Raw genomic sequence first — 25,311 nt, forward strand, 5'->3', positions numbered from 1 at the left:
ATACAAATTGTAAGCCTATAAGCTACTGTAAGAGGGAACATGTGCCAGCCAGGGTGAAATAAATAAGCACAAAAGACACTGTATTTTTTTGTAGTCATTTTTTTTTTTTGTAATAATACTTTTTGGGGGGGAGTAGGCCTAGGATACAGGCAGAGCCTTCTATTGCAATAAAAGGCTTTGGCTACGGAAAATAATTAGATTTCTTCTCAACATCTCACTTCGTCATGACAACCGTTAAAGAGCCAAAACCCCGTGTTTGTCACCACTGCCGCGGCGCTCCACTCTCAACACCAGTCACCGCCCGCAATAGAAAAAGTTTTTTATGAAGTTATATTCTTGAGAGAACCGGACCGCACCGGACTAGTCACCCCAGAGCGATGCACCGCGCAATTCACTGTTGTTTTTCTAGACACCGTTTGAGCAGCATACAGACAAGAAAACGTTTTTGTGAAAGAAAAAGCTGTCTGACAAACGTGCTGTGGTTACAGGTAAGTTTTTATTATTTTTGCATTGTGTTATTTAACAACGCTTGAGAATAATTAACGCATCTGATTTAATAACGGATTAACTTTAAATGSAAATCTTAGCCTAAATATTGGCTACTAAAATAGTGCATTCCAATGTCACACTCACATTAATGTGTAACACAATGCGAACGACACTTCCAATATTCTGTAGTGCACTTTTCCTCTAGCGTACCCTACCTGTCATAACCAGGGCACACTGGTATACTGACTAGACTACTGCCTAATATATGGCAGTGTGTGTCAGGGGGATGAAGAAGACAACCAGGAGCCAGAAACGTCCTCTCATTCAGTTAAATCTACAGTCAACGACATGTCACAAATTACCCTATTACCTTAAACTATATTACACAAGTAGTTTTGAATCATATTATCTTTCAGCAGGATAGGGTTTAACAAAGCTCTCTGTGACAGTTCTAAACCACAAGACTTGTTGGTTGGGGGGAGAACGTACTGGATTGAACTGGAGGCCAGTCTTGTAAATAGTCTGTCTCCTATAAAGTGCTCTTTTTCCTCTCACTTCCTTTTCTGATTATTTTGTCTCTTTCCCAACAGTCAAATCTCCTACACCAGTATTTTTTAAATGTTGGGTCTGGTCCCACTGGAGGGCTGCAACTGATTCCTTTCAGGTCTGGATCCTGGCACAATAAGCATTGGAGTTGGTGACAGCAGAATCACTATTCCACCATTTTGTTAATCAGTCCTTCACCCAGCATAAGCCATGTTCAGCCTGTCAGAGCTGGCCTCTCTGAGTGAGCGTCAGGGCAGCCCCAAGCTGCTGAAGCCCTGGTGGGAGGTATTCATGGAGTACCTGGTGGTGCTGATGCTCATGGTATCTGTGTTGTCAGGCACCCTGTTGCTATCTCGCGACAGGGTGGTGTGTCTCCCCCTGGANGGTGCTGATGCTCATGGTATCTGTGTTGTCAGGCACCCTGTTGCTATCTCGCGACAGGGTGGTGTGTCTCCCCCTGGACCTCACTACCACCCCTACTAACCAGAACACCTCCTCCAGCAGTGGTGCCGTACCTCAACCCCASCCCCCTAACAGGCCCCCCACCAAASCATCCCCCCTACCAGCCARCCCTKGGACCCCTGCTAGGGGCAGACGCACCCACCTGGACTACCAGCAGTATGTCTACATTAGCCAGGTGTGCTACCATGAGGCCCTGCCCTGGTACTCCCGCTTCTTCCCCTATGTGGCTCTACTCCAGTCCCTGGTGCTATTGGCCAGCGGTTGCTTCTGGTTCCACTTCCCCCTCACCTCCGCCCGCATAGAGCACTTCCTGACCATCCTGGCCAAGTGCTGTGAGTCTCCCTGGACCTCCCGCGCCCTGTCCCATGCYGCCCGCCAGGAGGAGGGAGGGGAGGAGACAGGCCCCCAGGATCTCCAAAYGCCTCCTCCTACTCTCCTGTCTTCACYCYCYGTAYCCCGCAACCGCCAGTCCAGCCTGGACTCGGGCACAGACAGCCCCCTGCTGGTGAGATCGGATAGCGCGTCCACTGCCRCCCCTCCCTCGCCCTGCCCCTCCACTCTCTCCCGKACYTCCTCCCTGTCCTCCATGTCTCTGTCCCGGGCCCRTGTCCCGGCTTCMAAATCCCCTGTGGTGCTGGATGGTTCACGGCRGGTTGCCAGTTTGGACCGGAGTGACGGGGAGCAGGCCAGGGCACTGTTCGAGAGGGTGCGCCGCTTCCGCTCCCACTGTGAGAACTCTGAAGTCATCTACAAGGTCAGGGGTCATTTACGGAACGTGTCTGAACTATATTTTGATGTATCTGTTTACCATACCACACCTTCACATTCACTATCCCTGTTTTCTCCTCTCTCCTGCTGTAGGTGTACTTGGCCCAGACGGTGTTCAAGCTGCTGCTGGTGGTGCTGATAGTGGGCTACACCACTCCTCTGATGAGCTCCATCTCGTTCACCCACACCTGCCTGCCCCAGGCCCATGCCCTGACTGGCTACAGTGCCTTTGAGTGTACCCATGCCCTGGCCTCTGTCCTCCACAAGTTGCTGCTGGCCTACATCAGCCTGGTGGGGCTCTTTGGCCTGCTGAGCATCTACACCCTCAGCTGGATCCTCCACAGGTCTGGATAGCAGATTAGTGCCAACATTTTTACGAGTGTTGTGACTGTAATTTGCATTTTATTTTCCCAAGCAGCCAGTGGTATAAAGTATAAAGTATTTAATWAAAAATACTTTAAAGTACTACTTAAGTAGTTTACTTTACTTTACTATTTATATTTTTTACTAACTTTTACTTTTACTTCACTACATTCATAAGGAAAATAATGTACTTTTTACAACTGACACGCAAAAGTACTTGTTACATTTCGAATGCTTTGCATGACAGGAAAACAGTCCAATTCACGCAATTCTCAAAAGAACATCCCTGGTCATCCCTACTGCATCTGGTCTGGCAGACTCACTAAAGACTAAATGCTTCATTAGTAAATGAAGTCTGAGTGTTGGAGTGTGCCCCTGGCTATCCGTAAATTWAAAAAACTAGAAAATCATGCTGTCTGGTTTGCTTAATGTAAAGACTGAAATTATTTATACTTTTACTTTTGATACTTAAGTATATTTAAAACCAAACACTTTACTCAAGTAGTATTTTGCTGGGTGACTTTCACTTTTACTTGATTCATTTTCTTTTAAGGTATCTTTACTTTTACTCAAGTATGACAATTTGGTACTTTTTCCACCCCTGTCTGCAGCATATTACACTCTTAGTACCTTTGTTGTTAACTATACAGTGCTCTGTTTGTGGTTGTGCTCCCCTCAGCTCCCTGCGTCAATACTCCTTTAACAAACTGAGGGAGCTGGGCTCCATGAGGGATGTCCCTGACTTATGTAATGACCTGGCCTTCCTGTTACACATGGCTGACCAGTACGACCCCCTACTGGCCCAGCGCCTTTCCGTCTTCCTGTCACCCGTCAGCGAGACACGCCTGCTGGAGGAGAGCCTGGAGAGACGCTGGGGTGCCGATAGGCTGCGCTCCATGACCACGGTCGACCCAGAGGGACRGSCCCTRCTGCAGYTGGTKGCCCTGCCGCGCCTGCCCCCCGCCCTCTTCACCCTCAGCCAGCTGGTGGTGCTCAAGCTGGAGCTCATCACRGACGCCAAGCTCCCCGCACAGGTGGCCAACATGACCTCACTCAGGTGAGCCATATAGCCAACAATGAAGCCACCAAATATTAGAATAATCTACATGCAATATACACTTTATAGAAGTGTTTGGCTTGGTGTGTTCTAGACAAGGGGCTTTAACTGTTTTATATGTCACAACAGGGAGCTTCATTTGTACCACTGTACTGCAGCCATGCAGCCTGGTTCCCTGGTGGTTCTGCAGGAGCGTCTGGAGGCCCTGCACCTCACCTTCACCCAGGCTGCAGAGATCCCTGGCTGGGTCTACTCTCTCCGCGGCCTGCAGGAGCTGCACCTTTCTGGCCGGCTGGGCTGCGAGGGCGGGGTGGGCCGTGGCTGGGCCCTGGGAAGCCTTAGGCAGCTCCGTCACCTCCGGGTGCTGGTCCTGAGGGGCATGCTGCAGCGTGTGCCCGGGGAGCTGGGGGAGGTGGCAGGGAGCCTGGTGAAGCTGGAGATCCACAACAAGGGCTCCAGGTTGCTGGTGCTGACGGGCCTACGGCGTGTGGCCGGCCTGACCGAGCTGCAGCTGCAGGACTGCCGCCTGGAGCGCCTGTCCTCTGCCCTGCTGGCCCTCACCAGCCTGCGCACCCTGGACCTGCAGCACAACAGCCTGCGCACCCTGGAGGAGCTCCTAGGGCTGGCACACCTCCGCCACCTCTCCTGCCTCAGGCTGGCCCATAACTGTGTTCTGGCCCTACCGGCTAGTGTTGGTGTACTGTGTGCTCTGGAGCTCCTGGACCTGGGGTACAACCAGCTCCAGAGCCTTCCCCCGGCCCTCTTCAACCTCCACCACCTACGTCGCCTCCTACTGGCTGGAAACCTGCTGGACGAGCTGCCAGCAGAGGTAGGGGCGCTGACATTTCTCACCGAGCTGGACCTGAGTGGGAACAGGCTGGAGAGCCTGCCTCCAGAGCTCTTCAGTCGCTGTTTGGAGCTGCGGAGCCTGAATGTATCCCACAACTCCCTGGGTTCCCTGCCTCCAGGGCTGAGCAACCTGAGCCAGCTGTCCCGCCTGGACCTGCGCAGCAACAGTCTGGAAGAGCTGCCCATGGAGCTGGGCTGCTGTTCAGGACTGCATAGAGAAGGTCTGCTGGTAGAGGACTGGCTGCTCCATGCACTGCCACGACATGTGAAGGAGTTCCTAACCCAGTCTGGCTCTCATACCGGCAAATCCTTAGAATCACACTCCCGTCCAGACTCAGATAGCTTCCCCTACTTCTCGGCTACCCAGTGGAGTTTCTCCTCCGCTCTGGAATCACGGATATAGAACTGGAGATTAATATTGTCTAACCATTCATAGAATACATTCAACATCTTGTAGTGTTTGTATTGTTTCGGACAATTCATATATTTTTTACTGCTTATTTTATTTCTGACTACATTTTATTTTTGAACACCTCTTTTCTATGTTTATCACTTGTTGTGTTTGTGGGGTACATCACTGCAGCGCTGACACATTCACAATCTTCCTAGACAAAAGGGATTTTACATGAAAGTTCATAGACTTTGCTGCAGTGAAATGTTTGATGCCTTATGTCCCTGTACAGTTTATATAACATCCATATACGTAACCCTATGGAAAAACTGAGAAGTCTTTGCTTCCACTTTGAGAGTCCTCCATTCATTTAATTTCAAGGTAAAAACATTATTTTGAAGGAGGCTGCGCTGGATGAATGCATGTCCGGCTACACTGGATTAGACATTGACATGGAACGATCGTTATTATCCCCATGGCGGAGCTCAGAGATCCCTCCACAGGCTTACTGAAACTCTGTCCTTTCTGGGACTTGTTTGTCTGAGGAGGACAATACCCTGAGCTCCAATGAGCTTATGAAGTTCAAAGGCCTAAACTGTACATGTGGAAAGACTGAAATTGGACAGACTGAAAGGACTTAAACGACCAATAAGATTAACATTAACATTTATTCCTACTTGTTTTGCACATATTTAATCTTCAGAAAACTCAAATTAATCTTACTAGCATTGGGTGCAACCTAGCAATAGTGTGCTTGTTCAGAACAAGACCATGGTCAATCTTTGTGACTGAATTAATTTAATAAACTATGAAAGTCCCGCCTACTTCCTGGATCATGTTCCAAATGTTTTTGAATGAGATTCAACATTATATCATAAAATTCATAAAAACGCGATCATTTATGATATATGTAAAATTATATTTGTTTTCGTGGCTTAATTTACTTCTGCCCAATACGTTGTTATAAGGTATTAGATTACAAAATAGAAAATGCAATCTAAAATGTTAATGAAAGACAACAGGCGGACTAAGATTTGTAGATTTTGCCCTTTGTCAAAGTTTTAAAAAATCGCGTTGTTTAGGAGTGCAAAGGCGAATCGAGCTATTGCGCACGCGCACTTCACAGAGTAGGCGTTCCCTAACGGAAATATGCAGATGCATGCTAGAACTGGCTAATAGGATCTCGCTAGCTCGTGCTTGGCTTTTGCCCACTATTTCCCATTGGAAATGACAGTCTGTGGCCTATCTTGGTTAGTTATAAAAATCTTTGTCAGCAGTACCTATCGTCACTGATGATTGACAGCTTAATTTGGCCAATCGTGATACGATTAGGAGTAGTTTCGTTAAATTGACACGTAGACCAACCAATGATATTGATGTATTTTGTGGAGGCGGAAGTTCCGGCTTGTCGTATAAACTGAGGCCTCCTCTCCATGTGGTTTTGAGGAGTATTTTTTGGAGGTTGAATTGTAACATCACTGTAAGGTAAGACAATAGCTAATATTGCTTATTTGTGTCCTTTTGGCAATATTCTGGTTCTCGTAGTTGTATTAGAAATTACCAACAGCTTTTGATGGTTTTCGGATAAGCAAGATATTGGCAAATGCAATGTAAGCTGTGTTAGTTCTGAGCAAGGMATCTGAAAATAACGAAGGCTATTTTGCTAGCTAGGCTAGGACTAACGTTAGCTAACCAAAACCGATCCAAGTCGTGCAAAACATTGGAGTTAGCCACGTGTGACTACATGTTGTGTAATTTGGACAGTATTTGGTTTAGTTCGATAGCTCGCTACATTGATAGTTTTATTAGTTAACGTTAACTACTAGAACTGCTAGTAATTTAGCTAACTAGGTTGGCCTGAGCTGTGTGCGGCAACGGCAGAGTCGATTCATGACATTGTTTGCGTTACTATACGGATGTAACGTTTGCATTACTATACGGATGTATAGAGATACCAGAGATATCTCTGATTTTACTCGTAAACAAGCTACGGAGCTAGCCAATACCAACCGTTGTTGACGGAACCTTTTGTAGTTGCTTACCATTTATTACAAATTGCTAGCTAGCAACCATGGCCCTGGTTTTGTTTGTAATACATAATTGAGCTGTTTATTTTGCTGTTGAACGTGGATAGTTTGCAACTAGTTAACTACGTAACTTAACTGTATAGTCATGGCGTAGCTAGTTTGAGACGTTTCCTGCAACTGTCAACGTCATGATTTATTTAAACGTTATGATGGTTTGGTGTTACTGAATGTTAACTTAAATGGCTCAGATGTAGACTAACGTTACCATAGATAGTGGCGATGTTGGTCTGTTAACTACAAAATCTTCTAATTGAATACATCTTTTTATAAAAAATATATGGTCTCAGGGACAATCTTTAGTCAAACGCAAATGGTGACAGCTAGTGTGAATGACCAGCCATTATTCTTCCCCCACCCTCCTTCTAAAAAATTATTTCTGTAGACATAATGGCTGAGAATGACGTTGACAATGAGCTGCTGGACTATGAAGAGGACGAGGAGCCTCAAGGAGCCCCGGAGACTACTGCCCCAGCAGGCAAGAAGGAGGTGAAGGGCTCCTATGTCTCCATCCACAGCTCTGGCTTCAGAGACTTCCTGCTCAAACCAGAGCTGCTCCGCGCTATTGTCGACTGTGGCTTTGAGCATCCATCTGAAGGTGAGTGCAATGGGTGGACGAGTGCTGGGAGTGGCATAAATGGAGGTCATGAATAGCTGAGTGGCATGTCTGTGGATACAATGGAGTGCATGTATAGGAGGACAGTGTATAGATGGCTGAGTGTCCATCGTCATTGGGTGTTGATGGACCACTTGTCAAAACAGTGCATGTGTTGTCCAAGGTGTGTTATGGTAAACAATGGCTTTTTTTGTTCAGATAAAGATGGTGAACTGCATTCGGGCGTACTGACCAAATCCCTCATTGTTTTCCAGTTCAACATGAGTGCATCCCTCAGGCCATCCTGGGMATGGACATCCTGTGYCAGGCYAAGTCTGGTATGGGCAAAACGGCAGTGTTTGTTCTTGCCACACTACAGCAGATMGAGCCTGTGGATGGACAGGTCAGTATCTGCATTCTGCAAATGTCTCTGGAATGTCAAGTTTCAAATATTTGTTATGCATAACCCACAGGTGATCTATTCGCATCAAATACTACTCTTTCCTCTAGGTGTCAGTTCTGGTAATGTGCCACACACGAGAGCTGGCCTTCCAGATCAGCAAAGAGTACGAGCGTTTCTCCAAGTACATGCCCACAGTCAAGGCAGCCGTGTTCTTCGGGGGCCTGTCTATCAAGAAGGATGAGGATGTCCTGAAGAAGAACTGCCCTCACATTGTGGTGGGAACCCCTGGCCGAATCCTGGCCCTCATCCGCAACAAGACCCTCAACCTAAAGAACGTCAAGCACTTTGTCCTGGATGAGTGTGACAAGATGCTGGAGCAGTTGGGTGAGTCCTGCTTATTATTGCTGTCCTTTTTGGAAATGTGCCTTTTCACTCGACTTTTAATCCAACCCATTTTTGTTATTTACCCCCCTGGAAAATGATTTCTATCAATTGCAATCTTGAATGTAACGTGTGAACAAGGGTTTCCCCCATGGAAATCTGTTATCTCTTATAGACTGAGTAAAATGGATGTCTTGGCTGTTCTGGGGGGTAGTTTGAGACTTATCCATGGTCCCATTTCTCTCATGTTTCAGACATGAGGCGTGACGTACAGGACATCTTCAGGCTAACACCACATGAGAAGCAGTGCATGATGTTCAGCGCCACCCTCAGCAAGGAGATTCGACCGGTCTGCCGCAAGTTCATGCAGGATGTGRGTACAGGGCCAGCAGGGGGTAGCACTGCCACTTCATGCGGTTATGGACTCAAGTTGTTTGTAAAACAGCACATCTTTGCATTGACTTAATAGAAAGATTTTTGTTGTTCTGAAGTGACATGCTCTGTCTCCTGTAGCCCATGGAGGTGTTTGTAGATGATGAGACCAAGCTGACGCTGCACGGTCTGCAGCAGTACTACTGCAAGCTGAAGGACAGCGAGAAGAACCGCAAGCTCTTTGACCTGCTTGATGTGCTGGAGTTCAACCAGGTAAACCCACACACTAATGGTGTAACTTTTATCCCTGTAAAAAGTATTTGTATTTKTGCTGTTTCCTTGTAAATCTGTTTGCTATATTTCTGTAATGTCTCCTGTGTACCTCTAGGTGGTGATCTTTGTCAAGTCAGTGCAGCGCTGTGTGGCGCTCTCTCAGCTACTGGTGGAACAGAACTTCCCTGCCATTGCCATCCACAGGGGCATGGCTCAGGAGGAGAGGTCAGTCTCTGTTGCTTACATGCACGCTTTTTTCTCATATCTCAACTGAAATGGAGCCCCAAATGCTGACTTTTTATGTAGCTGAAAGCCTCTTCAATTAACTCAACACATAGTTGCCTTCAAAGGGCAGCCTCTACATCTAGTAATATCTATAGCAGCTGTGTTAATCCTCTCTGGCTGTCTATCCCCAGGCTGTCCCGGTACCAGCAGTTCAAGGACTTTCAAAGGCGGATCTTGGTGGCCACCAACCTGTTTGGCCGAGGGATGGATATTGAGCGGGTCAATATTGTCTTCAATTACGACATGCCTGAGGACTCGGACACCTACTTACACAGGGTGAGTCACATAACTGAAGGAGCCTCAAACACCTGTCTTCTGGTTGTGAATGGTATTTCCAAATACCCATTTCAATGATGGCATCTGACGATTTCATTAACTTGTCATTGGCCTCTGTAGAGCTCCCTCTAAAGGCTCATATTATTTGAGTTGTCACTTCCATCTGACCCTCTTGCCCCTCAGGTGGCCCGTGCTGGGCGGTTTGGAACCAAGGGTCTGGCTGTGACCTTTGTGTCAGACGAGACCGATGCCAAGACTTTGAATGACGTGCAGGACCGCTTTGAGGTCAATGTGGCCGAGCTGCCAGAAGAGATCGACATCTCCACTTACAGTAAGGCTCTCTCCATCCTTATACATGCAGCCTCCCATGGAGGTTTCTCCATTCAAACTGGCATAACTATTACTCAACTGCTGATAATTGTTTAATTCAATGTTAAAAGGGAATGAATGTAGTGAAGCGGGTCAAAGTGACTTGGCGATCATAACAAACGTCAATGTGCCTGGGGTATGCCACATTTGTTATTCATTAGTACTCTAATACTGGGCCTGAAAGGTCAGGGGGATATTGTTAGCTCATTGAAACCCCCAAGATAATTGCCTGGTATAATAACTCCCTGAGTAATGGTGATGACTAGAGAGAATTGGACTGCCACGTAGGGCTGTCCTCCACACAATRTCTTTGCCACCCGAAAGTCATCTGTTCTTTTGACAATCAGTTGGTCGACATTTTAAAGTGTTATTTATATATTTTTTCCATAGAGCTTGTCTGATGCTTTAAGCCAGGGGTGTCAAACTCGTTCCATGGAGGGCCTAGTGTCTGCTGGGTTTTGGTTTCTCCTTTCAATTAAGACCTACACAACCAGGTGTAGAGTTCCTTACTAAACAGTGACCTTGATTGATGAATTAAGTCTAAGGGAGGAGCGAAAGCCCTTAGACACTCTTCCCTCTAGAATGAGTTTGACACGTGCGTTAAGTACACATTTTGATGAAATAAACAAATGACTCCGGAGCCAGAGAACCTGTACATGACCATCCTGCTGGCCTTCAGATTCTGCCGTTATGCTCCTGAAGTTGACAGTAATACGTTACACCAGGGGCCGGCAACCTTTTTCATGTGGARTGTCAATTTCTACCAATTTGTGTGCCAGTTAAGGGTTTCATATTCACTTTTTCATGGAACAGTGGTAATAAATTATATACACATATAAAAGTCACTTCTATTGCCAACTATGTAAAAGATGCCAACAAATAGAAACATTGTAGGCTGCAGATTAATATTGTGATAAAAAATATATATCACATACACAGTTGAAATCGGAAGTTTACATACACTTAGGTTGGAGTCATTAACTGGTTTTTCAACCACTCCACCCTTGTTAACAAACTATAGTTTTGGCAAGTCGGTTAGGACATCTACCATGACACAAGTAATTTTTTTCCAACAATTGTTTACAGACAGATTATTTCACTTATAATTACTGTATCACAATTCCAGTGGGTCAGAAGTTTACATACACTAAGTTGACTGCCTTTAAACGTATTGGAAAATTCCGGTAAATGTCATGGCTTTAGAAGCTTCTGATAGGCACTTTTTTAAATTTATTTTTATTTTATTTTTTAAACGAGTTTATTTAACTAGGCAAGTTGGTTAAGAACAAATTCTTATTTTCAATTACGGCCTAGGATCAGTGGGTTAACTACCTTGTTCAGGGGAAGAACGACAGATTTTTACCTTTTGAAAAATCGTATCCCCGAGCTGACACGATCTTGCAACATTTCGGTTACTAGCCTAGTGTTTTGAGCGTTGGACTATCTGCCGCCCATCATTTGGGTCATAAAGGGGTGTACCTGAGGATGTATTTTAAGGCCTCCCCTCGAACTCGGTGCCTCTTTGCTTGACATTGTGGGGAAACCAAAAGAAATCAGCCAAGACCTCAGAAAAAATGTAGACCTCCACAAGTCTGGTTCATCCTTGGGAGCAATTTCCAAACGCCTGAAGGTACCACGTTCATCTGTACAAACAATAGTACGCAAGTATAAACACCACGGGACCACGCAGCTGTCATGCCGCTCACAAAGGAGACGCGTTCTGTCTCCTAGAGATGAATGTGCAAATCAATCCCAGAACAACAGCAAAGGACCTTGTGAAGATGCTGGAGGAAACAGGTTCAAAAGTATCTATATCCACAGTAAAACGAGTCCTATATCGACATAACCTGAAAGGCTGCTCAGCAAGGAAGAAGCCACTGCTCCAAAACTGCCATAAAAAGCCAGACTACGGTTTGCAACTGCACATGAGGACAAAGATCGTACTTTTTGGAGAAATGTCCTCTGGTCTGWTGAAACAAAAATAGAACTGTTTGGCCATAATGACCATTGTTATGTTTGGAGGAAAAAGAGGGAGGCTTGCAAGCTGAAGAACACCATCCCAACCGCGACGCATGGGGGTGGCAGCATGTTGTAGGGGAGCTTTGCTGCAGGAGGGACTGGTGCATTTCACAAAATAGATGGCATCATGAGGAAAATTTGTGGATATATTGAAGCAACATCAGTCAGGAAGTTAAAGCTTGGTCGCAAATGGACAATGACCCCAAGCATACTTCCAAAGTTGTGGCAAAATGGCKTAAGGACAACAAAGTCAAGGTATTGGAGTGGCCATCACAAAGCCCTGATCTCAATCCTATAGAAAATTTGAAATGAAAAAGCGTGTGCGTGCAAGGAGGCCTACAAACCTGACTCAGTTACACCAACTCTGTCAGGAATGGGCCAGAATTCACCCAACTTTCTTGTGGAAGGCTACCCTAAACGTTTGACCAAAGTTAAACAATTTGAAGGCAATGCTACCAAATACTAATTGAGTGCATGTAAACTTCTGACCCGCTGGGAATGTGAAAGAAATAAAAGCTGAAATAATTCTCCTATTATTCTGTCATTTCACATTCTTAAAATAAAGTGGTGATCCTAACTGACCTAGGACATGGAATATTTGCTAGGGTTAAATGTATTTGGCTAAGGTGTTTGTAAACTTCTGACTTCATCAGTAAATATCCTATAAATCGCATTAGCTACGCATGGCCTGTCTGCAACAAACTCAAAACATTATCAATTGGGTCCAGCCTGACCCGTGCGCTAGTGAACTTGCAACATGATATAAAATATCCTGTTTTGCTGCACCAGTGAGCTCTGAACAGAAACCACTGTAGGCTATTTGCGCAAGGGTTAAGAAGTAATCAGGTAGGCCTATTTTATTATTTTTTCCACTGGATCAGAGCATGACATTTTTCCCTTTCACTCAGTGGTTATCAAAAAAGACAGGGCAGGAAAGATTTTAAATACATTAACATACATTGAGTGACAATAGTTACTTAACAGACTTTATTTACTTGCTGTTTTTGAGGTGATAAGTTACTTTAAAGCTCCAACTCATTAGTGGTGGTGAGTTAAGCCAATCAGAAATGCAGTCACATCCCCAAATGGGCACTTAACAATAGTTTTAAAAAATATATATATATATATATATATATATATATATATCTACATTTGCAAGCAGACCATGTAGCCTTAGGCCTAAATCTATACGTAGTCAGTTAACCATCCTTACTCAACATTGACAGGAGCACTTTAAACAAAAGACAATTAGTAAATGGAATTAAATACATCTGAAGTTGTTTCTTACAAGTGTAGCATAGGTTGTGCGCTCTGACAATGAACAGTAAGACTAATAATATTAAATGCATAAACAGAAATTATGGTTAACAAACATTGTAGATTAGAAATTGTGAATCAATGGTAAATGTACTACTGGTGACGTAATGGGGAATTGATAGACACTAACAAAGGGCAAACAATTCTCACAGTGAATTGGCGGGAGCGTGTTCTGGAGAGGTGTTTTGTGCCTCTTCGCCACAATCCCCTTGGACTGTGCCATCCCTGTGGCCTCCAGTGGATTAGTCCACTGAGACATGCGCGACTCACGGGTTTCTTATGTGCCATAAAGACACAAATGTGGGGTCAGCCCTAAACTGGGTAGGTCTTAGTGAATGGAGACTCCGTACATGTTTAAACGTACGGTGAAAAGCTGAATGCCCAGCTGTTGCTTATGGAGATGGTCTTCAGGACAGTGTCTCTTCTCTCCTTTCTCACCCACCACTTTTTTTTCTTTCTAGTTGAGCAGTCCAGATGAGTCCTCCATCCCAGAAGAAATGTCCCCTAACCCTGAATCTGTCCTTGTTTGGATGAAAAACCTTCCTCACTGTTTTATTTTAAAGCTCTGTTCCTTGACTGTTCACCAAATGTATTTTTATTTTAATGTATCATTGGGGGTTGTCTGGTTTTAATTTTGTTGTGGTTTGCTTTTGGTCAATGAAATTAACTTTTTATAAAATTCCAGTTTCTTGTCTAATTTGACAGGTTACATGTTACTTACAATGGTGTGCGTATTATGAAATTCTTCAAGTGACTTTTTTGCTAGTTAATTGGGACCATCAATTCCCCATTCAGATTGATTTAATGCAAGCTTACAAACATTGGGCCAAATCTAAAATGCAACATCAGGAAAGTGTATAAAGGGCTTCTTCGAAATTACTTTAAGTCCCAAGCATGTGGTGGTTGCATGTTGGCTCGCTGGGAAATCTAGGCACAACTTCATTCTTTGTAAGGGCTTGTAAAAGGAGGGACCATCACAGCTTATTTGGAAGAACCATAGTGTCTGCTCGTGCATGACTGGCCCCAGTGGTCATGGCTCTATTAATGGGAGCGGGGCATCTGCGGCATCCTTCCATTGCGTAACCGCATATCTGCCTAATGGTACAATTATTTATACAGGAATCAAACGGTTCTAAGCGTTTGCTGTCAAATAAAACAACCTATTAATGCTAATTGGCCACATCTCTGTGTAGTGTTTGAACCATATTTTCCCAGATATCTTTAGTGAAACARGGTTGTGACTAAAGGGAGTATAGCCGTTGATCATACCTCGGTTTCATTACAGAAGTCATTGGACGAAGGCGTCTGGAAGCACAAGACCTTTCATATCAGCAAATTTATTTTCCAAAACACAGGTTTAATGTGTATATAACTTTTTAATCGTGTTGGTGTTCCCACCAGACCATATCTCCATGTTAGTGTTTGTTTACGGGCAACTGATGGATGTGAGCAACTGTGCGGATTATCTATGTAGCTTGCCCCGAACATGTGGAAGAGTAACGTTAGCTGTGTCAGATGCACCTGTATAGATCTGTGAAACTGCTATACAATCTTATTTGAATTATTTCTCGCTGATTTTAAGATGAGGGCCTTATTTTTCGAAAGCTGTATGACAGTGGTTAGCTGTATGACTACGAAAGCTGTAGTTCACATGACCCAGTCGTGGGCGACGCTGAGAACGGTAGGGAGAAGGCCGACAGTTTGGGAGCTAGGAGTGCAGGCGTGACTTGTAGCTGTTTAGGATATTTCTTTTAGCTAACCCTTAACCTAAATCTCCCAACCTTCTACGTAATTCACTTCCGGTTGTAGCTGTACTCTAGGCAGAACTGAAAGGGTGCACTTGTTCATTTGGTAATACATCAACATACTTTTTATTCCAAATGCAGCATGAACTCAATTACCCTGTGGACAAAACAACCAGATATGCTTTTATACAAGTTGTCAATCACTTGCTCTATAAAAGTGCAGAGATTTCAAATGGCAGTGTGTGCTGTGCCCACATCACAAAACCCAGACTTGCTCAGTGCTAGCTATACATGGACTGGTTAATTGGTTTTAAGTTATAACTCAAATGGATTGGTCTGTATACGGCAAACAAGGATGCATCTGTACACGGCTGCTCTATAGTGTCCAGTTATAAAACCAAAGACTTCTCAAATCACAATCTACATGGGTAAGAGTGATGGCAGTGTCTAACCAATCAGAACGTCCATTTTTATTTTACAAAGTCAATCACCTAACAGGCTGTGAGGCAACTATGAAAGCCTGTCCCAACCTAGAAGTTGTACAAAAAGTTGAATCATAGAAAAATACAACACTCATGGACTACAATATAATATTGGCTTCAATATTTGAATCCATGAAAAGTATGAGGGAAAAGCATGCGAATTACATATTTTAGTCAGATACCACTCAGATTCAGTCATGAACAAGGCTAAGGTGCATGAATGATCAATCCTTCCTAATAGGGAAGACTTTAGTAATTCTAAAGAGGTCCATGTCTCACCAATACAGAATCTTAACCTACAACTTCAGACAACTGGTATGCTAATCTCTTCGAGGTGCTATAACCGACTAATGACATGTCTATGCAAAGGAGGCCATTTGTAACTGCTGTAGTGCTGATCCCTTTGTAGTGTCCTCATGTCTGCTTCAGTCTCTAATGAGCATGATATCGTTGACATGTCAACCTTCAATGGCAGAGAGCGGATTTAGACGCCTCAAACATAAAGCAACATGAGTAAGAGGTTTTTTGTGGAGTATTGTGGATCGGTTGCTAGATTACAGGCCAGATTGAGTGTAAAACAGTCCCGCCCGCTAGTTACAAATTACATGTTTACTTCATATGCAGCCATTTTTATAACAAACCAGAGGGTGGCTGAGGTTCTTTCTACCCCTCAGTCAGGATTGTAATTTGCGTCAAATCAGCAACACGACTTCTCAATGCCAGAATCCGAGGCTTGTTCCGCTGGCGCTAGGTTAAATGTCTCTGTTTCAGGGCTGAGGCATAGAGGAGTAAGAAAATGGAGACTGGTCCAATATCTAATGACCAATCACACACACAAAGCCTCAGCCAACAGGTACTGTGCCAGTCTGTCTCTAACCATAACATCTCTCCTTGGAGTTGTCATCCACTATTGCTCAGGTAATGTGGCTGTTTGATTACAGTGAACACTGGTGTGACCTGGGGTCAAGTCCCAGACCTCATGGAACTCCCCTCTCTGCTGACAGATCTCAGCTGTTTTGTCTCTCTCAGGGCCCTCCGGTCATGCCGCTCCAAACATAGCATCGCTTCTCTCATTGGCAACCACTGTCATCGTCTGTCACAACAATAAATATCTTTACAAATGTTCCTTCCAGAGCATTCTGTGGAGTTTCCATCTTCTGTCCCACAAAAACATTGTCTTTTAGTTTCTTCATTTGGTTACGCAAATAGCAGGTATTGGAAATCTACTGGAGAAGTCACTGTTGCTATGCGAGTCTGATTCTCCTTCCACTCAAACCAGACCTGCTTGCCATTGACAGGCCTATTCTATGCTGGCAGTCACCATGAAATGTAACACCTTACCATCCCACATCCACAAGTCTACTGGGTGTGTTTGCAGCAGCTGGGTTGGAGTCTGCATTGGGTGTGTCCCACCTTTCTCTATTGTCCCCACAGTGCGGGTTCAGTCCCAGAGTACAGGAGTGCATGGGGAGTGACAATGGTGGCTGGACAAATCCATATTTGTCTATTTACACACTTTGGTGATTCCGGTTGATTAACCACAATGGACCGGGTGTCTACTCTAAGGCCGGCACTAGTCACTCATCTCTGTCCAGAATGCAGATCAACCAATCAAATTCCTTCACCCAGGTCTCCCAAAACATTCTCCAGGAGGGTGGTGGGGGATCTTTGCATCTGGCTAGTGTCTACTCAAAGATACTCTTAGGGCTACGTCTCTATCAGGGGCTTGGCTGGGGGGGTAAAGTGATGGGGAGCGAGTGAGGGATTTGAGGGGGACACTAGTCGGTGAACTTGTGTGTGTCTCCGTAGAGCCACTGCTGGGGCGGGAGGGCAACCTCGTTCAGATGACTGCACTTATCACTGCACTTGCAGGACTGCACGAACATGACGGAGTGGTCGAAGTGCTCGCCATCAGGGCAGGCAAAGGTCACGGAGGCGGTGCGTGTGCGGCGGGGCGAGCAGCAGCGACCGTCCACACACACGCCGCAGTAGTTGGGCCGGTAGAGACGTGTGCTGCGGCAGCCAGCATAGGACAGACGCAGGGGCTCTGGGGCCTTGTGGGTACGGGAGCACTTCCTCCCTTTCTATGGAGAAGAGAAAGAGCCTGGGTTAGTCACTGTACAATCCCAGTGAACCACAACTGCAGTTTTTATGCTGGCACAAGGAGAGAAAATCTGAGGAAAGGTCAAAACAAGACCAGGGCTAGAGGGGCATGGTGATGGTATGGGTGGGTGGGCATCCAACAGTTATGAGGTGGCATAGTGTCACATTAACGCCCCAACAACTCTCAAAACACAGNGGGGGGGGGGGGTAAAAGTGATGGGGAACGAGTAAGGGATTTGAGGGGGACGCTAGTCGGTGAACTTGTGTGTGTCTCCGTAGAGCCACTGCTGGGGCGGGAGGGCAACCTCGTTCAGATGACTGCACTTATCACTGCACTTGCAGGACTGCACGAACATGACGGAGTGGTCGAAGCGCTCGCCATCAGGGCAGGCAAAGGTCACGGAGGTGGTGCGTGTGCGGCGGGGTGAGCAGCAGCGGCCGTCCACACACACGCCACAGTAGTTGGGCCGGTAGAGACGCGTGCTGCGGCAGCCAGCATAGGACAGACGCAGGGGCTCTGGGGCCTTGTGGGTACGGGAGCACTTCCTCCCTTTCTGTGGAGAAGAGAGTCTGGGTTAGTCACTGTACAATCCCAGTGAACCACAACTGCAGTTATGCTGGCACAGGGAGAGAATCTGAGGAAAGGTCAAAACAACAAGACCAGGGCTAGAGGGGCATGGTGATGGTATGGGTGGGTGGGCATCCAACAGTTATGAGGTGGCATAGTGTCACATTAACGCCCCAACAACTCTCAAAACACAGGGAGAACATTAAGACAGGTGCCTGACAACCAGACTCATCAGTGAATCACTGCTCTGGTGAGATGTGGAGAGTGTTTTAAGGGTGTTACATGAAACAAGAGAAAGCGAGGGAGTGGGAGAATAGAGAGCGCTTTGCATCATACACACAAGGGCCTATTAACACAACACACAGACCTGGGCAGAGTGGGCGAGGCTGGTAGCATGGTGGATGTGGCTACATGTTAGCTCCCACAGAACTCAAGGATAAGAGTCTCTACATTCCACTGTCACAACAATTTGGTGCCTTGTACTGTTAGTCTTTAGGTCTTCTAATGATGCTTTTTCCATTCACAGTTCAGTTGAACTTGTTCCACAGCAACAGTACTGTGAATAGAGTGGGCTCAGACCCACACTGGGGGAGCTTGCCGGAGGGAGGGGCACTTAATACCATGATATTAATATGGATGTGGGCACACCCCTGTCCACAGTCTCTTAAGGTTTAGACTGGGATGCAGGCATTGACCTAAATACATGTACCTACAATGTATGAAGACAGGGACTAWAAAATGGTTGCCACAGAAATGGTGACCGCTGCAATCCCTTCCTTAAAGGCGGGCTGAACTTCCTGAATTAKCCTCGGTTTCAATTCTCATTAGGAAATGCGACAGAACGTGTTTTGGGTCATGGACTGCTTTGATGTGGGTGTGTGTAAGAATGTGGGAAGCGTTTGTACTTTCACTCTGCCAAAAACAGTACACAGTCACTCTTCTAGATCAAGGGTTCCCAACCTTTTTTCCTCCAGGGCCCCCTTTTCCACGTAAAAAAGAAAGTTGGGCCCCCCTTTTATTTTTGACGTGATTGTTTATTGATTTAGCCTTTATTAACACGACCAGCTTGATTTGATTTAACGTGAAGTACTTAAGAAAATGTTATTTGAAGCTAATTTTCTGAAATTTTCCGTAGTTTAACAAGACTCTTGACATCTTTTTGTTGATAATCAAAGATAAGTTCTATCTCAATTCAATTATATATATATAGTATATATATTCTCGCTTTTAAACTTAAAAGTGAATAGATCAATTGATAGTGACAGTACACATTGTATAAGATTACCTCTCAATAGCACAGTCCATTATTTCTTTGAGTCCTCGACTTTTAGAAGGCTCGTGCTCCATCGTCTGTGATGTCATAGAGCCAAACAAATACTTTCCCAATGTGCATTCAGGGGTCGAGTGTTTTCTCTAGCATTATTACCACGTTGTTTCTAGGGAGTGATTCAGCGACGTATGCGTCATCTTAAACTCAAGTCGAATGTCCCACGCCCCCACCATGTTGGGCGCACCTACTGGCGGGTCCTCGTGACCAATAGGTTGGGAACCCCTTGTTCTAGATAATCGTAAAACAGTCTAACCAGGTTCTTGTCTGGTAAGTAATAGCTAGCCCAACTTCCGATTAGCTTTCAGCTTGGCAGTACAACCCATGGCCACAATTTGGTTTGATGCATATCTGTGTGGCTGTTGGGGGACCGTCAATACATTACACATGTAAATATTTTCATGTTTCACATCTTTCTAGTCGTCTACGAGGGCATGCTTTTCAATATATGCATTTAATTTCTACGAGTTTTTCTAATTAAATCAAATTTGGAGCTGTGACATTTTAAAATATTGTCCATGATACATTTGTGTGATTACTCGGTCTTTAGCTAGGACCCGTAGTGATATGAAATGTCAACCAAATTTACCTGTGGGGCCATTACGTCGGCTGGATGTGTGCAACTGGTTTCTGAATTGACGATTACTTGGGTGCTGTGGGCAGGATTGAAAAACCCAACCCCAAAAAACTGTTGTGGTACTTTTCATTCTGTGACATACCATTTTTTTCCTAATTATCTCAATTTGGGACGAGACTGACTTTATGACCCAAATTATCCTATTTATACTTTGTAGTCAATTTTGACACGAGTAAATGTTTATGACGAATATAGATGCCACATAGGCCGTTTACTACAAGATAAGTTGTTTATTGCCTCTTTATGGTTTCTAGACCCTTTACACACACACTTTACCTTGACGGGGATGGACATGGAGCTGCAGGGCCGGATGTTGCACAGACGCGTCTCCTTCACAAGCTTACACCGGGCATTGTCATTGGTGACACGAGAGGACACGGCCATCCCACAGCTGCGTGAGCATTGGGACCAGCTCGTGGTCTGGACCACACACTGCCCTCCAAACTGCCTCCATGCTGGACGGAAGGAGAGAGTGGGGGAGAGAGGACCAGAGGGAGAGGCACAGAGAGATGTAAGCACACTGGCCTCATTCACAGAACAGGCAACACTGACGCATAGAGGAGGGTGATTACAGAGAAGGAAAAGCTGGACGACAGAGGTATATGCTGTGAGAGAGTGGTGTGTGTGTGCCTCTGGTGCACAAGTAGTCAGTGGAAAACATGGCACACTGACACACACACATGCAGGGAGATGCAGGGGAAAGGCTAGGAGTGCACAGTGGGTCTGTTTGTGAGTCGGGGGCTAAAACACAAACATGGCGTTTTACTGCGGGGAGGAAACAAACGGCGCTCTAAGGCGACATCACGGCGCCCTCTCTTACCCGCCAGGTGCTTGTGCCCGCGCAGCTTGTCCCACGTCTTCTCTACCTCCACCAGCTTGTTTCCCATGGTATCCTTGGGTTTGTAGTGGTACGGCTTGGGGTATGGTTTGTAGGGGTAGGCAGGGTAGGGCATGAAGGGGAAAGGCGGGTAGGCTGGAGGCAGTGCGTGCCATTGTACTGGGGGTACAACGGATGAGCCCTTGTGGCAGTCGATACTGAGACAGCACTGCCCAGGCACCTTGACCAGGCGCGGCGCAGGGCAGGAGGGCGATGCCAGGGGCACATGGCTGGGGCACAGARGCACGCAGCCCACCGCCCCGTCAATGCACGTACACTGGTGCTTGCAGCCAGCCTGGAAATTCTCCCCGTTCTGGTAGATCCGTCCGTTGTATTCGCAGGAGCGACCCTCAAGCTTCGCTGTTAGGGAAGACATATTTTTAAAAAGGAAAGACAATGATGTCTGTATGTAGAAGGATCTGAGGTATCACTAGCCTATGGCCATGCCTTTGGTTTTATTGCTTAAAACACAATGAGTTCAAGTTGAGTGAGGAAATGAACAAAGTGGAGGAGAGGGACAACAGAGACAAAGGAATAGAGAGAGAGAATGGGCACATCAACAAGAAAGGTCCAGAACTAATTATGTATTAGAAGTAGGAAGTGAAATGACAGAGGTAGTAGACACTCTATCCCTAGTTTAATGAAGGAGCCTCTATTCTTAGTCCAGAGAGGAATTTTGACTTGTTTACGATGTCGTTCCACTTCAATCCCTCTGCGAGACTCCCATACAACACCCCCAAACACCCTCCTTTATATAGAAACCACCCCCCCTCACATAAAAATACCCCTGTGTGTGTCTGTGTGTGCGCGCGCATGCGGCAACACACGGACCTAGATAAATACATTCTGCCCCCTGCTCTCAGCAGTGTGGCTCAGGAAGATGCTCTCTCTTCTAAACATGGCACCAATTTCAAACGCCAGATCCATATCAAAGACAACCAACATTCACTTTTCATTGAATCCATACAACCCCAGACTAAACTCAACCCTCATGAACCCTGACAACCCCGTTTGTATTGTGTACATACCCCTGCAGATGCCATGAGTGTGGCCCACATCATTGCCATAGTTACACTCCAGACCCTTGTGGTGGTCACAGGGGTGTGAGTCGTGGCAGTCCTGGTTGAGCTGGGCAGCACACACCTTACAGCAGCCACAACCGTCAGGTACAGAGCTGACCCCCGGGGGACAGGAGGGGGGGCCAGCCGGACACTCACACATCACAGGGCAGCCAGCACTCACCTACAGGGGGCAGGTTGGAGGGAATGGTGCAATACAGAGGATTGAAAAAAGTATTTCAATGAGGGCCGTTCATAGCCTAAACATTAATAGAACGAGGAACTGTTTGTTTCAAGTGGAGTCAGGCTACACAGAGCACAGAAGATCTTCAAAGTGTGTTTGGCTTAAATATTCACTAAATACCCAGTAGCACCAACCCCCCGGGACACTTTCCCACCCTCTGTTGCTGTCGCCTTCCTCTTGGCAGGGATGAAAGAGAAATTCAATGTGACCCCCTCCCTGAGTCCCAACACCACAGCCCCCCCATAACCCTGATAAAAAGGTTTTGGGTCAGCCTGTCTACAGTTGGATAAGACTATCCAAAGTATACCTCTGCTGCCATGCCATCCTGGGCCAGGGGGATTGAGTGGTGGGGCCTAAATTGTTTCCGCACAGCAGGTTCCATCTATTTCCAGACCTGAATGTGTCACTTTTCATCTCAGTTTGGGAGCCCTAATTGGGTCCTTGTGTGCCACTGGGGTTTAAAGGGCAGTAGTGGTCCATTATTCCAATGATATTCAGGAACCCAGGTAAAACATAAGCACTTGAGTCAGGTTAACATCATCTGTCATGTGATGCATTAGAGTCAGATAACTACGCTGTTCCTTTCTGTCTCTATCTTAGTGTATAGAAGACACTGTGGTCAACATCACTTTCATTACAGAGTACAGTACCCTACTTCTTTTTCTGGAAACAGATTTTAGTAGTGGGGTGGCCCCATCTGGCCATAAATGTTCACTGTAAAATGTAAAACGACAGCATTTACTCAACTGTAACATCAAATTCACAGTGCCTTCACATTAACGCTATATTCAGAGACCCAAAACGTATTTCTTATTACGCTGAAGATAGAGGACCAGTACGCTTGTCGGTGGTGCAGTCTGTTGACTACCCGCCACTGTGCTGACAAGAGACCGAACCGACACGTGAACTTCTATTTACAATGTTTACACAAGCTTGGCTGAAGCCAATATAGTACAAAAACATTTCATACACTTACCAAGGCAATAGTCGTCATTTGAAACAGAACAAGCAATACTAACGTCCTCATGTTGTCAAATGACAATTGAATGAAAAAATAAAGAAAATATATATTCTGTCACAAGAAGATAATTGTTGTTTTAGTCCACGAACAAAACCCCACAACGGGAACTGTCAAACAAGGCGCAGTAATTCCAAAATGAATGTGTAGTGTTCTTCATAGAATATCAACACCTGCACATTTCAATCGATTAATTTTTGCAGCTCGGTTATATATTACCCCCGTGCTTTTGTTGCAGCTCCGCCTACCACAGTCGGTCTAGCCAATTAAGAGGCGGGCATGAGGCCAGGGTATTCCAAACCGGGAGGAGGGGTTTGAGGCGTGGCCAAATATGAATGCGTTCATTCATAAAAAAAATGAAATCTGAATTACTACATTCCAAAGAGGACCTGGCTTTTGGTGTTTATTTATTTATGTTTGAATTAAAATAATATTATTGATGCTTTTAAGTTGTTTTCACACGCATACCTCTGTCCAGCTGTTGTTTTGTGAAAGGCAAGATAAATATACTCAGCTGGCTAGTGTGTGCTACATTAGTACTGGAACAGCCATAGAAAACAGTTAGGAATTTGGTCCCCTTCTTCTTTATAAAAATACTTGACGAGGAGAGCGAGACGGATAAAGTATACATATAGATGGGCGTGTAGACGTTTCAGTGGAATTATCTCTGATATACCAAAATATTGCACAAGTCTATGAAGATGATGGTGGAAATGATAGCGATAACTCCCCTTTCAATCCATCACTCTCTCCTCCTTCCATATCCTGTCTGTCGTCAACATCCAACTCTACCCTTCATAGATTCCCTTGGTGCCCCTCTACGTGGCCTTCATTCGTTGCTCTCTCTTTCTCTCACAGACATTTATTGAAGGAGGGAGTGTGCTAAAGGTCTAGTGGTGGTGAGTCCAGACCAAAGCAGAGCGGATGGAGGTGAGAACAGTCGGGCTAATCCAGGGCTCGCTCCCATGGACACGAACACAGGAAGCTCTCGGTTTACCTGAGCTGGTACACACTTTGACCACATAGTGTGCCCTGTTACACACTGATACTGTGTTAAGAGTTAGACACACATACCACAATCCACTGACACACTGTTAAACTACAGCAATCATGCAAACATACAGTACCCGTCAAAAGTTTGGACACACCTACTCATTCAATAATTTTTCTTCATTTTTACTATTTTCTACATTGTAGAATAATAGTGAAGACATGATAATTATGAAATAAAACACATGGAATCATGTACTAACCAAAAAAGTGTTAAATCAAAATATATTTGAGATTCTTCAAAGTAGCCACCCTTTGCCTTGATAACAGCTTTGCACACTATTGGCATTCTCTCAACCAGCTTCATGAGGTAGYCACCTGGAATGCATTTCAATGAACAGGTGTGCCTTGTTAAAAGTTAATTTGTGGAATTTCTTTCCTTAATGCATTTGAGCCAATCAGTTGTGTTGTGACAAGGCAGGGGTGGTATACAGACCATGTCCATATTATGGCAAGAACAGCTCAAATAAGCAAAGAGAAACGACAGTCTATCATTACTTTAAGACATGAAGGTCAGTCAATCTGGAAAATGTCAAGAACTTTGAAAGTTTCTCCAAGTGCATTCACAAAAACCATCAAGCGCTATGATGAAACTGGCTCTCATGAGGACCGCTACAGGAAAGGAAGACCCAGAGTTGCCTATGCTGTAATGGATAAGTTCATTAGAGTTAACTGCACCTCAGATGGCAACCCAAATAAATGCCTCACAGAGTACAAGTAACAGACACATCTCAACATCAACTGTTCAGAGGAGACTGCATCAGGCCTTCATGATCAAATTGCTGCAAAGAAACCACTACTAAAGAACACCAATTAGTAGAAGAGACTTGCTTGGGCCAAGAAACACAAGCAATGGACATTAGACCGGTGGAAATCTGTCCTTTGGTCTGATAAGTCCAAATT

At 45.3% G+C, this 25,311-nt stretch overlaps 3 protein-coding genes across 3 annotated transcripts; 2 read left to right on the forward strand and 1 right to left on the reverse strand.

Moving 5' to 3' along the window:
• The first annotated feature begins 249 nt into the window (after positions 1 to 249).
• Positions 250 to 5,738, forward strand: LOC111980293 (volume-regulated anion channel subunit LRRC8D-like). The gene is made up of 6 exons (XM_024011013.3): positions 250 to 488; positions 1,080 to 1,372; positions 1,452 to 2,251; positions 2,359 to 2,609; positions 3,308 to 3,685; positions 3,815 to 5,738. The coding sequence occupies exons 2-6, from the start codon at positions 1,246 to 1,248 to the stop codon at positions 4,935 to 4,937; spliced, it is 2,679 nt and encodes an 892-aa protein (XP_023866781.3). The 5' UTR covers positions 250 to 488; positions 1,080 to 1,245; the 3' UTR covers positions 4,938 to 5,738.
• Positions 5,739 to 6,321: 583 nt separating this feature from the next.
• LOC111980666 (ATP-dependent RNA helicase DDX39A) lies at positions 6,322 to 14,022 on the forward strand. Its single transcript, XM_024011522.3, has 10 exons — positions 6,322 to 6,410; positions 7,395 to 7,607; positions 7,880 to 8,007; positions 8,115 to 8,391; positions 8,643 to 8,761; positions 8,902 to 9,033; positions 9,149 to 9,258; positions 9,450 to 9,594; positions 9,778 to 9,925; positions 13,761 to 14,022. Exons 2-10 carry the CDS (start codon positions 7,400 to 7,402, stop codon positions 13,775 to 13,777), a joined length of 1,284 nt encoding a protein of 427 aa, XP_023867290.1. The 5' UTR covers positions 6,322 to 6,410; positions 7,395 to 7,399; the 3' UTR covers positions 13,778 to 14,022.
• A 3,815-nt stretch (positions 14,023 to 17,837) lies between these two features.
• On the reverse strand, positions 17,838 to 23,541 carry LOC111980667 (CCN family member 1-like). Its single transcript, XM_024011523.3, has 5 exons — positions 23,317 to 23,541; positions 22,067 to 22,280; positions 20,982 to 21,398; positions 20,438 to 20,616; positions 17,838 to 18,183 (listed from the first exon to the last, which is right to left on the reverse strand). The coding sequence occupies exons 1-5, from the start codon at positions 23,365 to 23,367 to the stop codon at positions 17,878 to 17,880; spliced, it is 1,167 nt and encodes a 388-aa protein (XP_023867291.1). The 5' UTR covers positions 23,368 to 23,541; the 3' UTR covers positions 17,838 to 17,877.
• Positions 23,542 to 25,311: the final 1,770 nt, after the last annotated feature.

The sequence above is a fragment of the Salvelinus sp. IW2-2015 genome, linkage group LG20, assembly GCF_002910315.2.
Source record: "Salvelinus sp. IW2-2015 linkage group LG20, ASM291031v2, whole genome shotgun sequence".
In the NCBI taxonomy this organism is placed as follows: Eukaryota; Metazoa; Chordata; class Actinopteri; order Salmoniformes; family Salmonidae; genus Salvelinus; species Salvelinus sp. IW2-2015.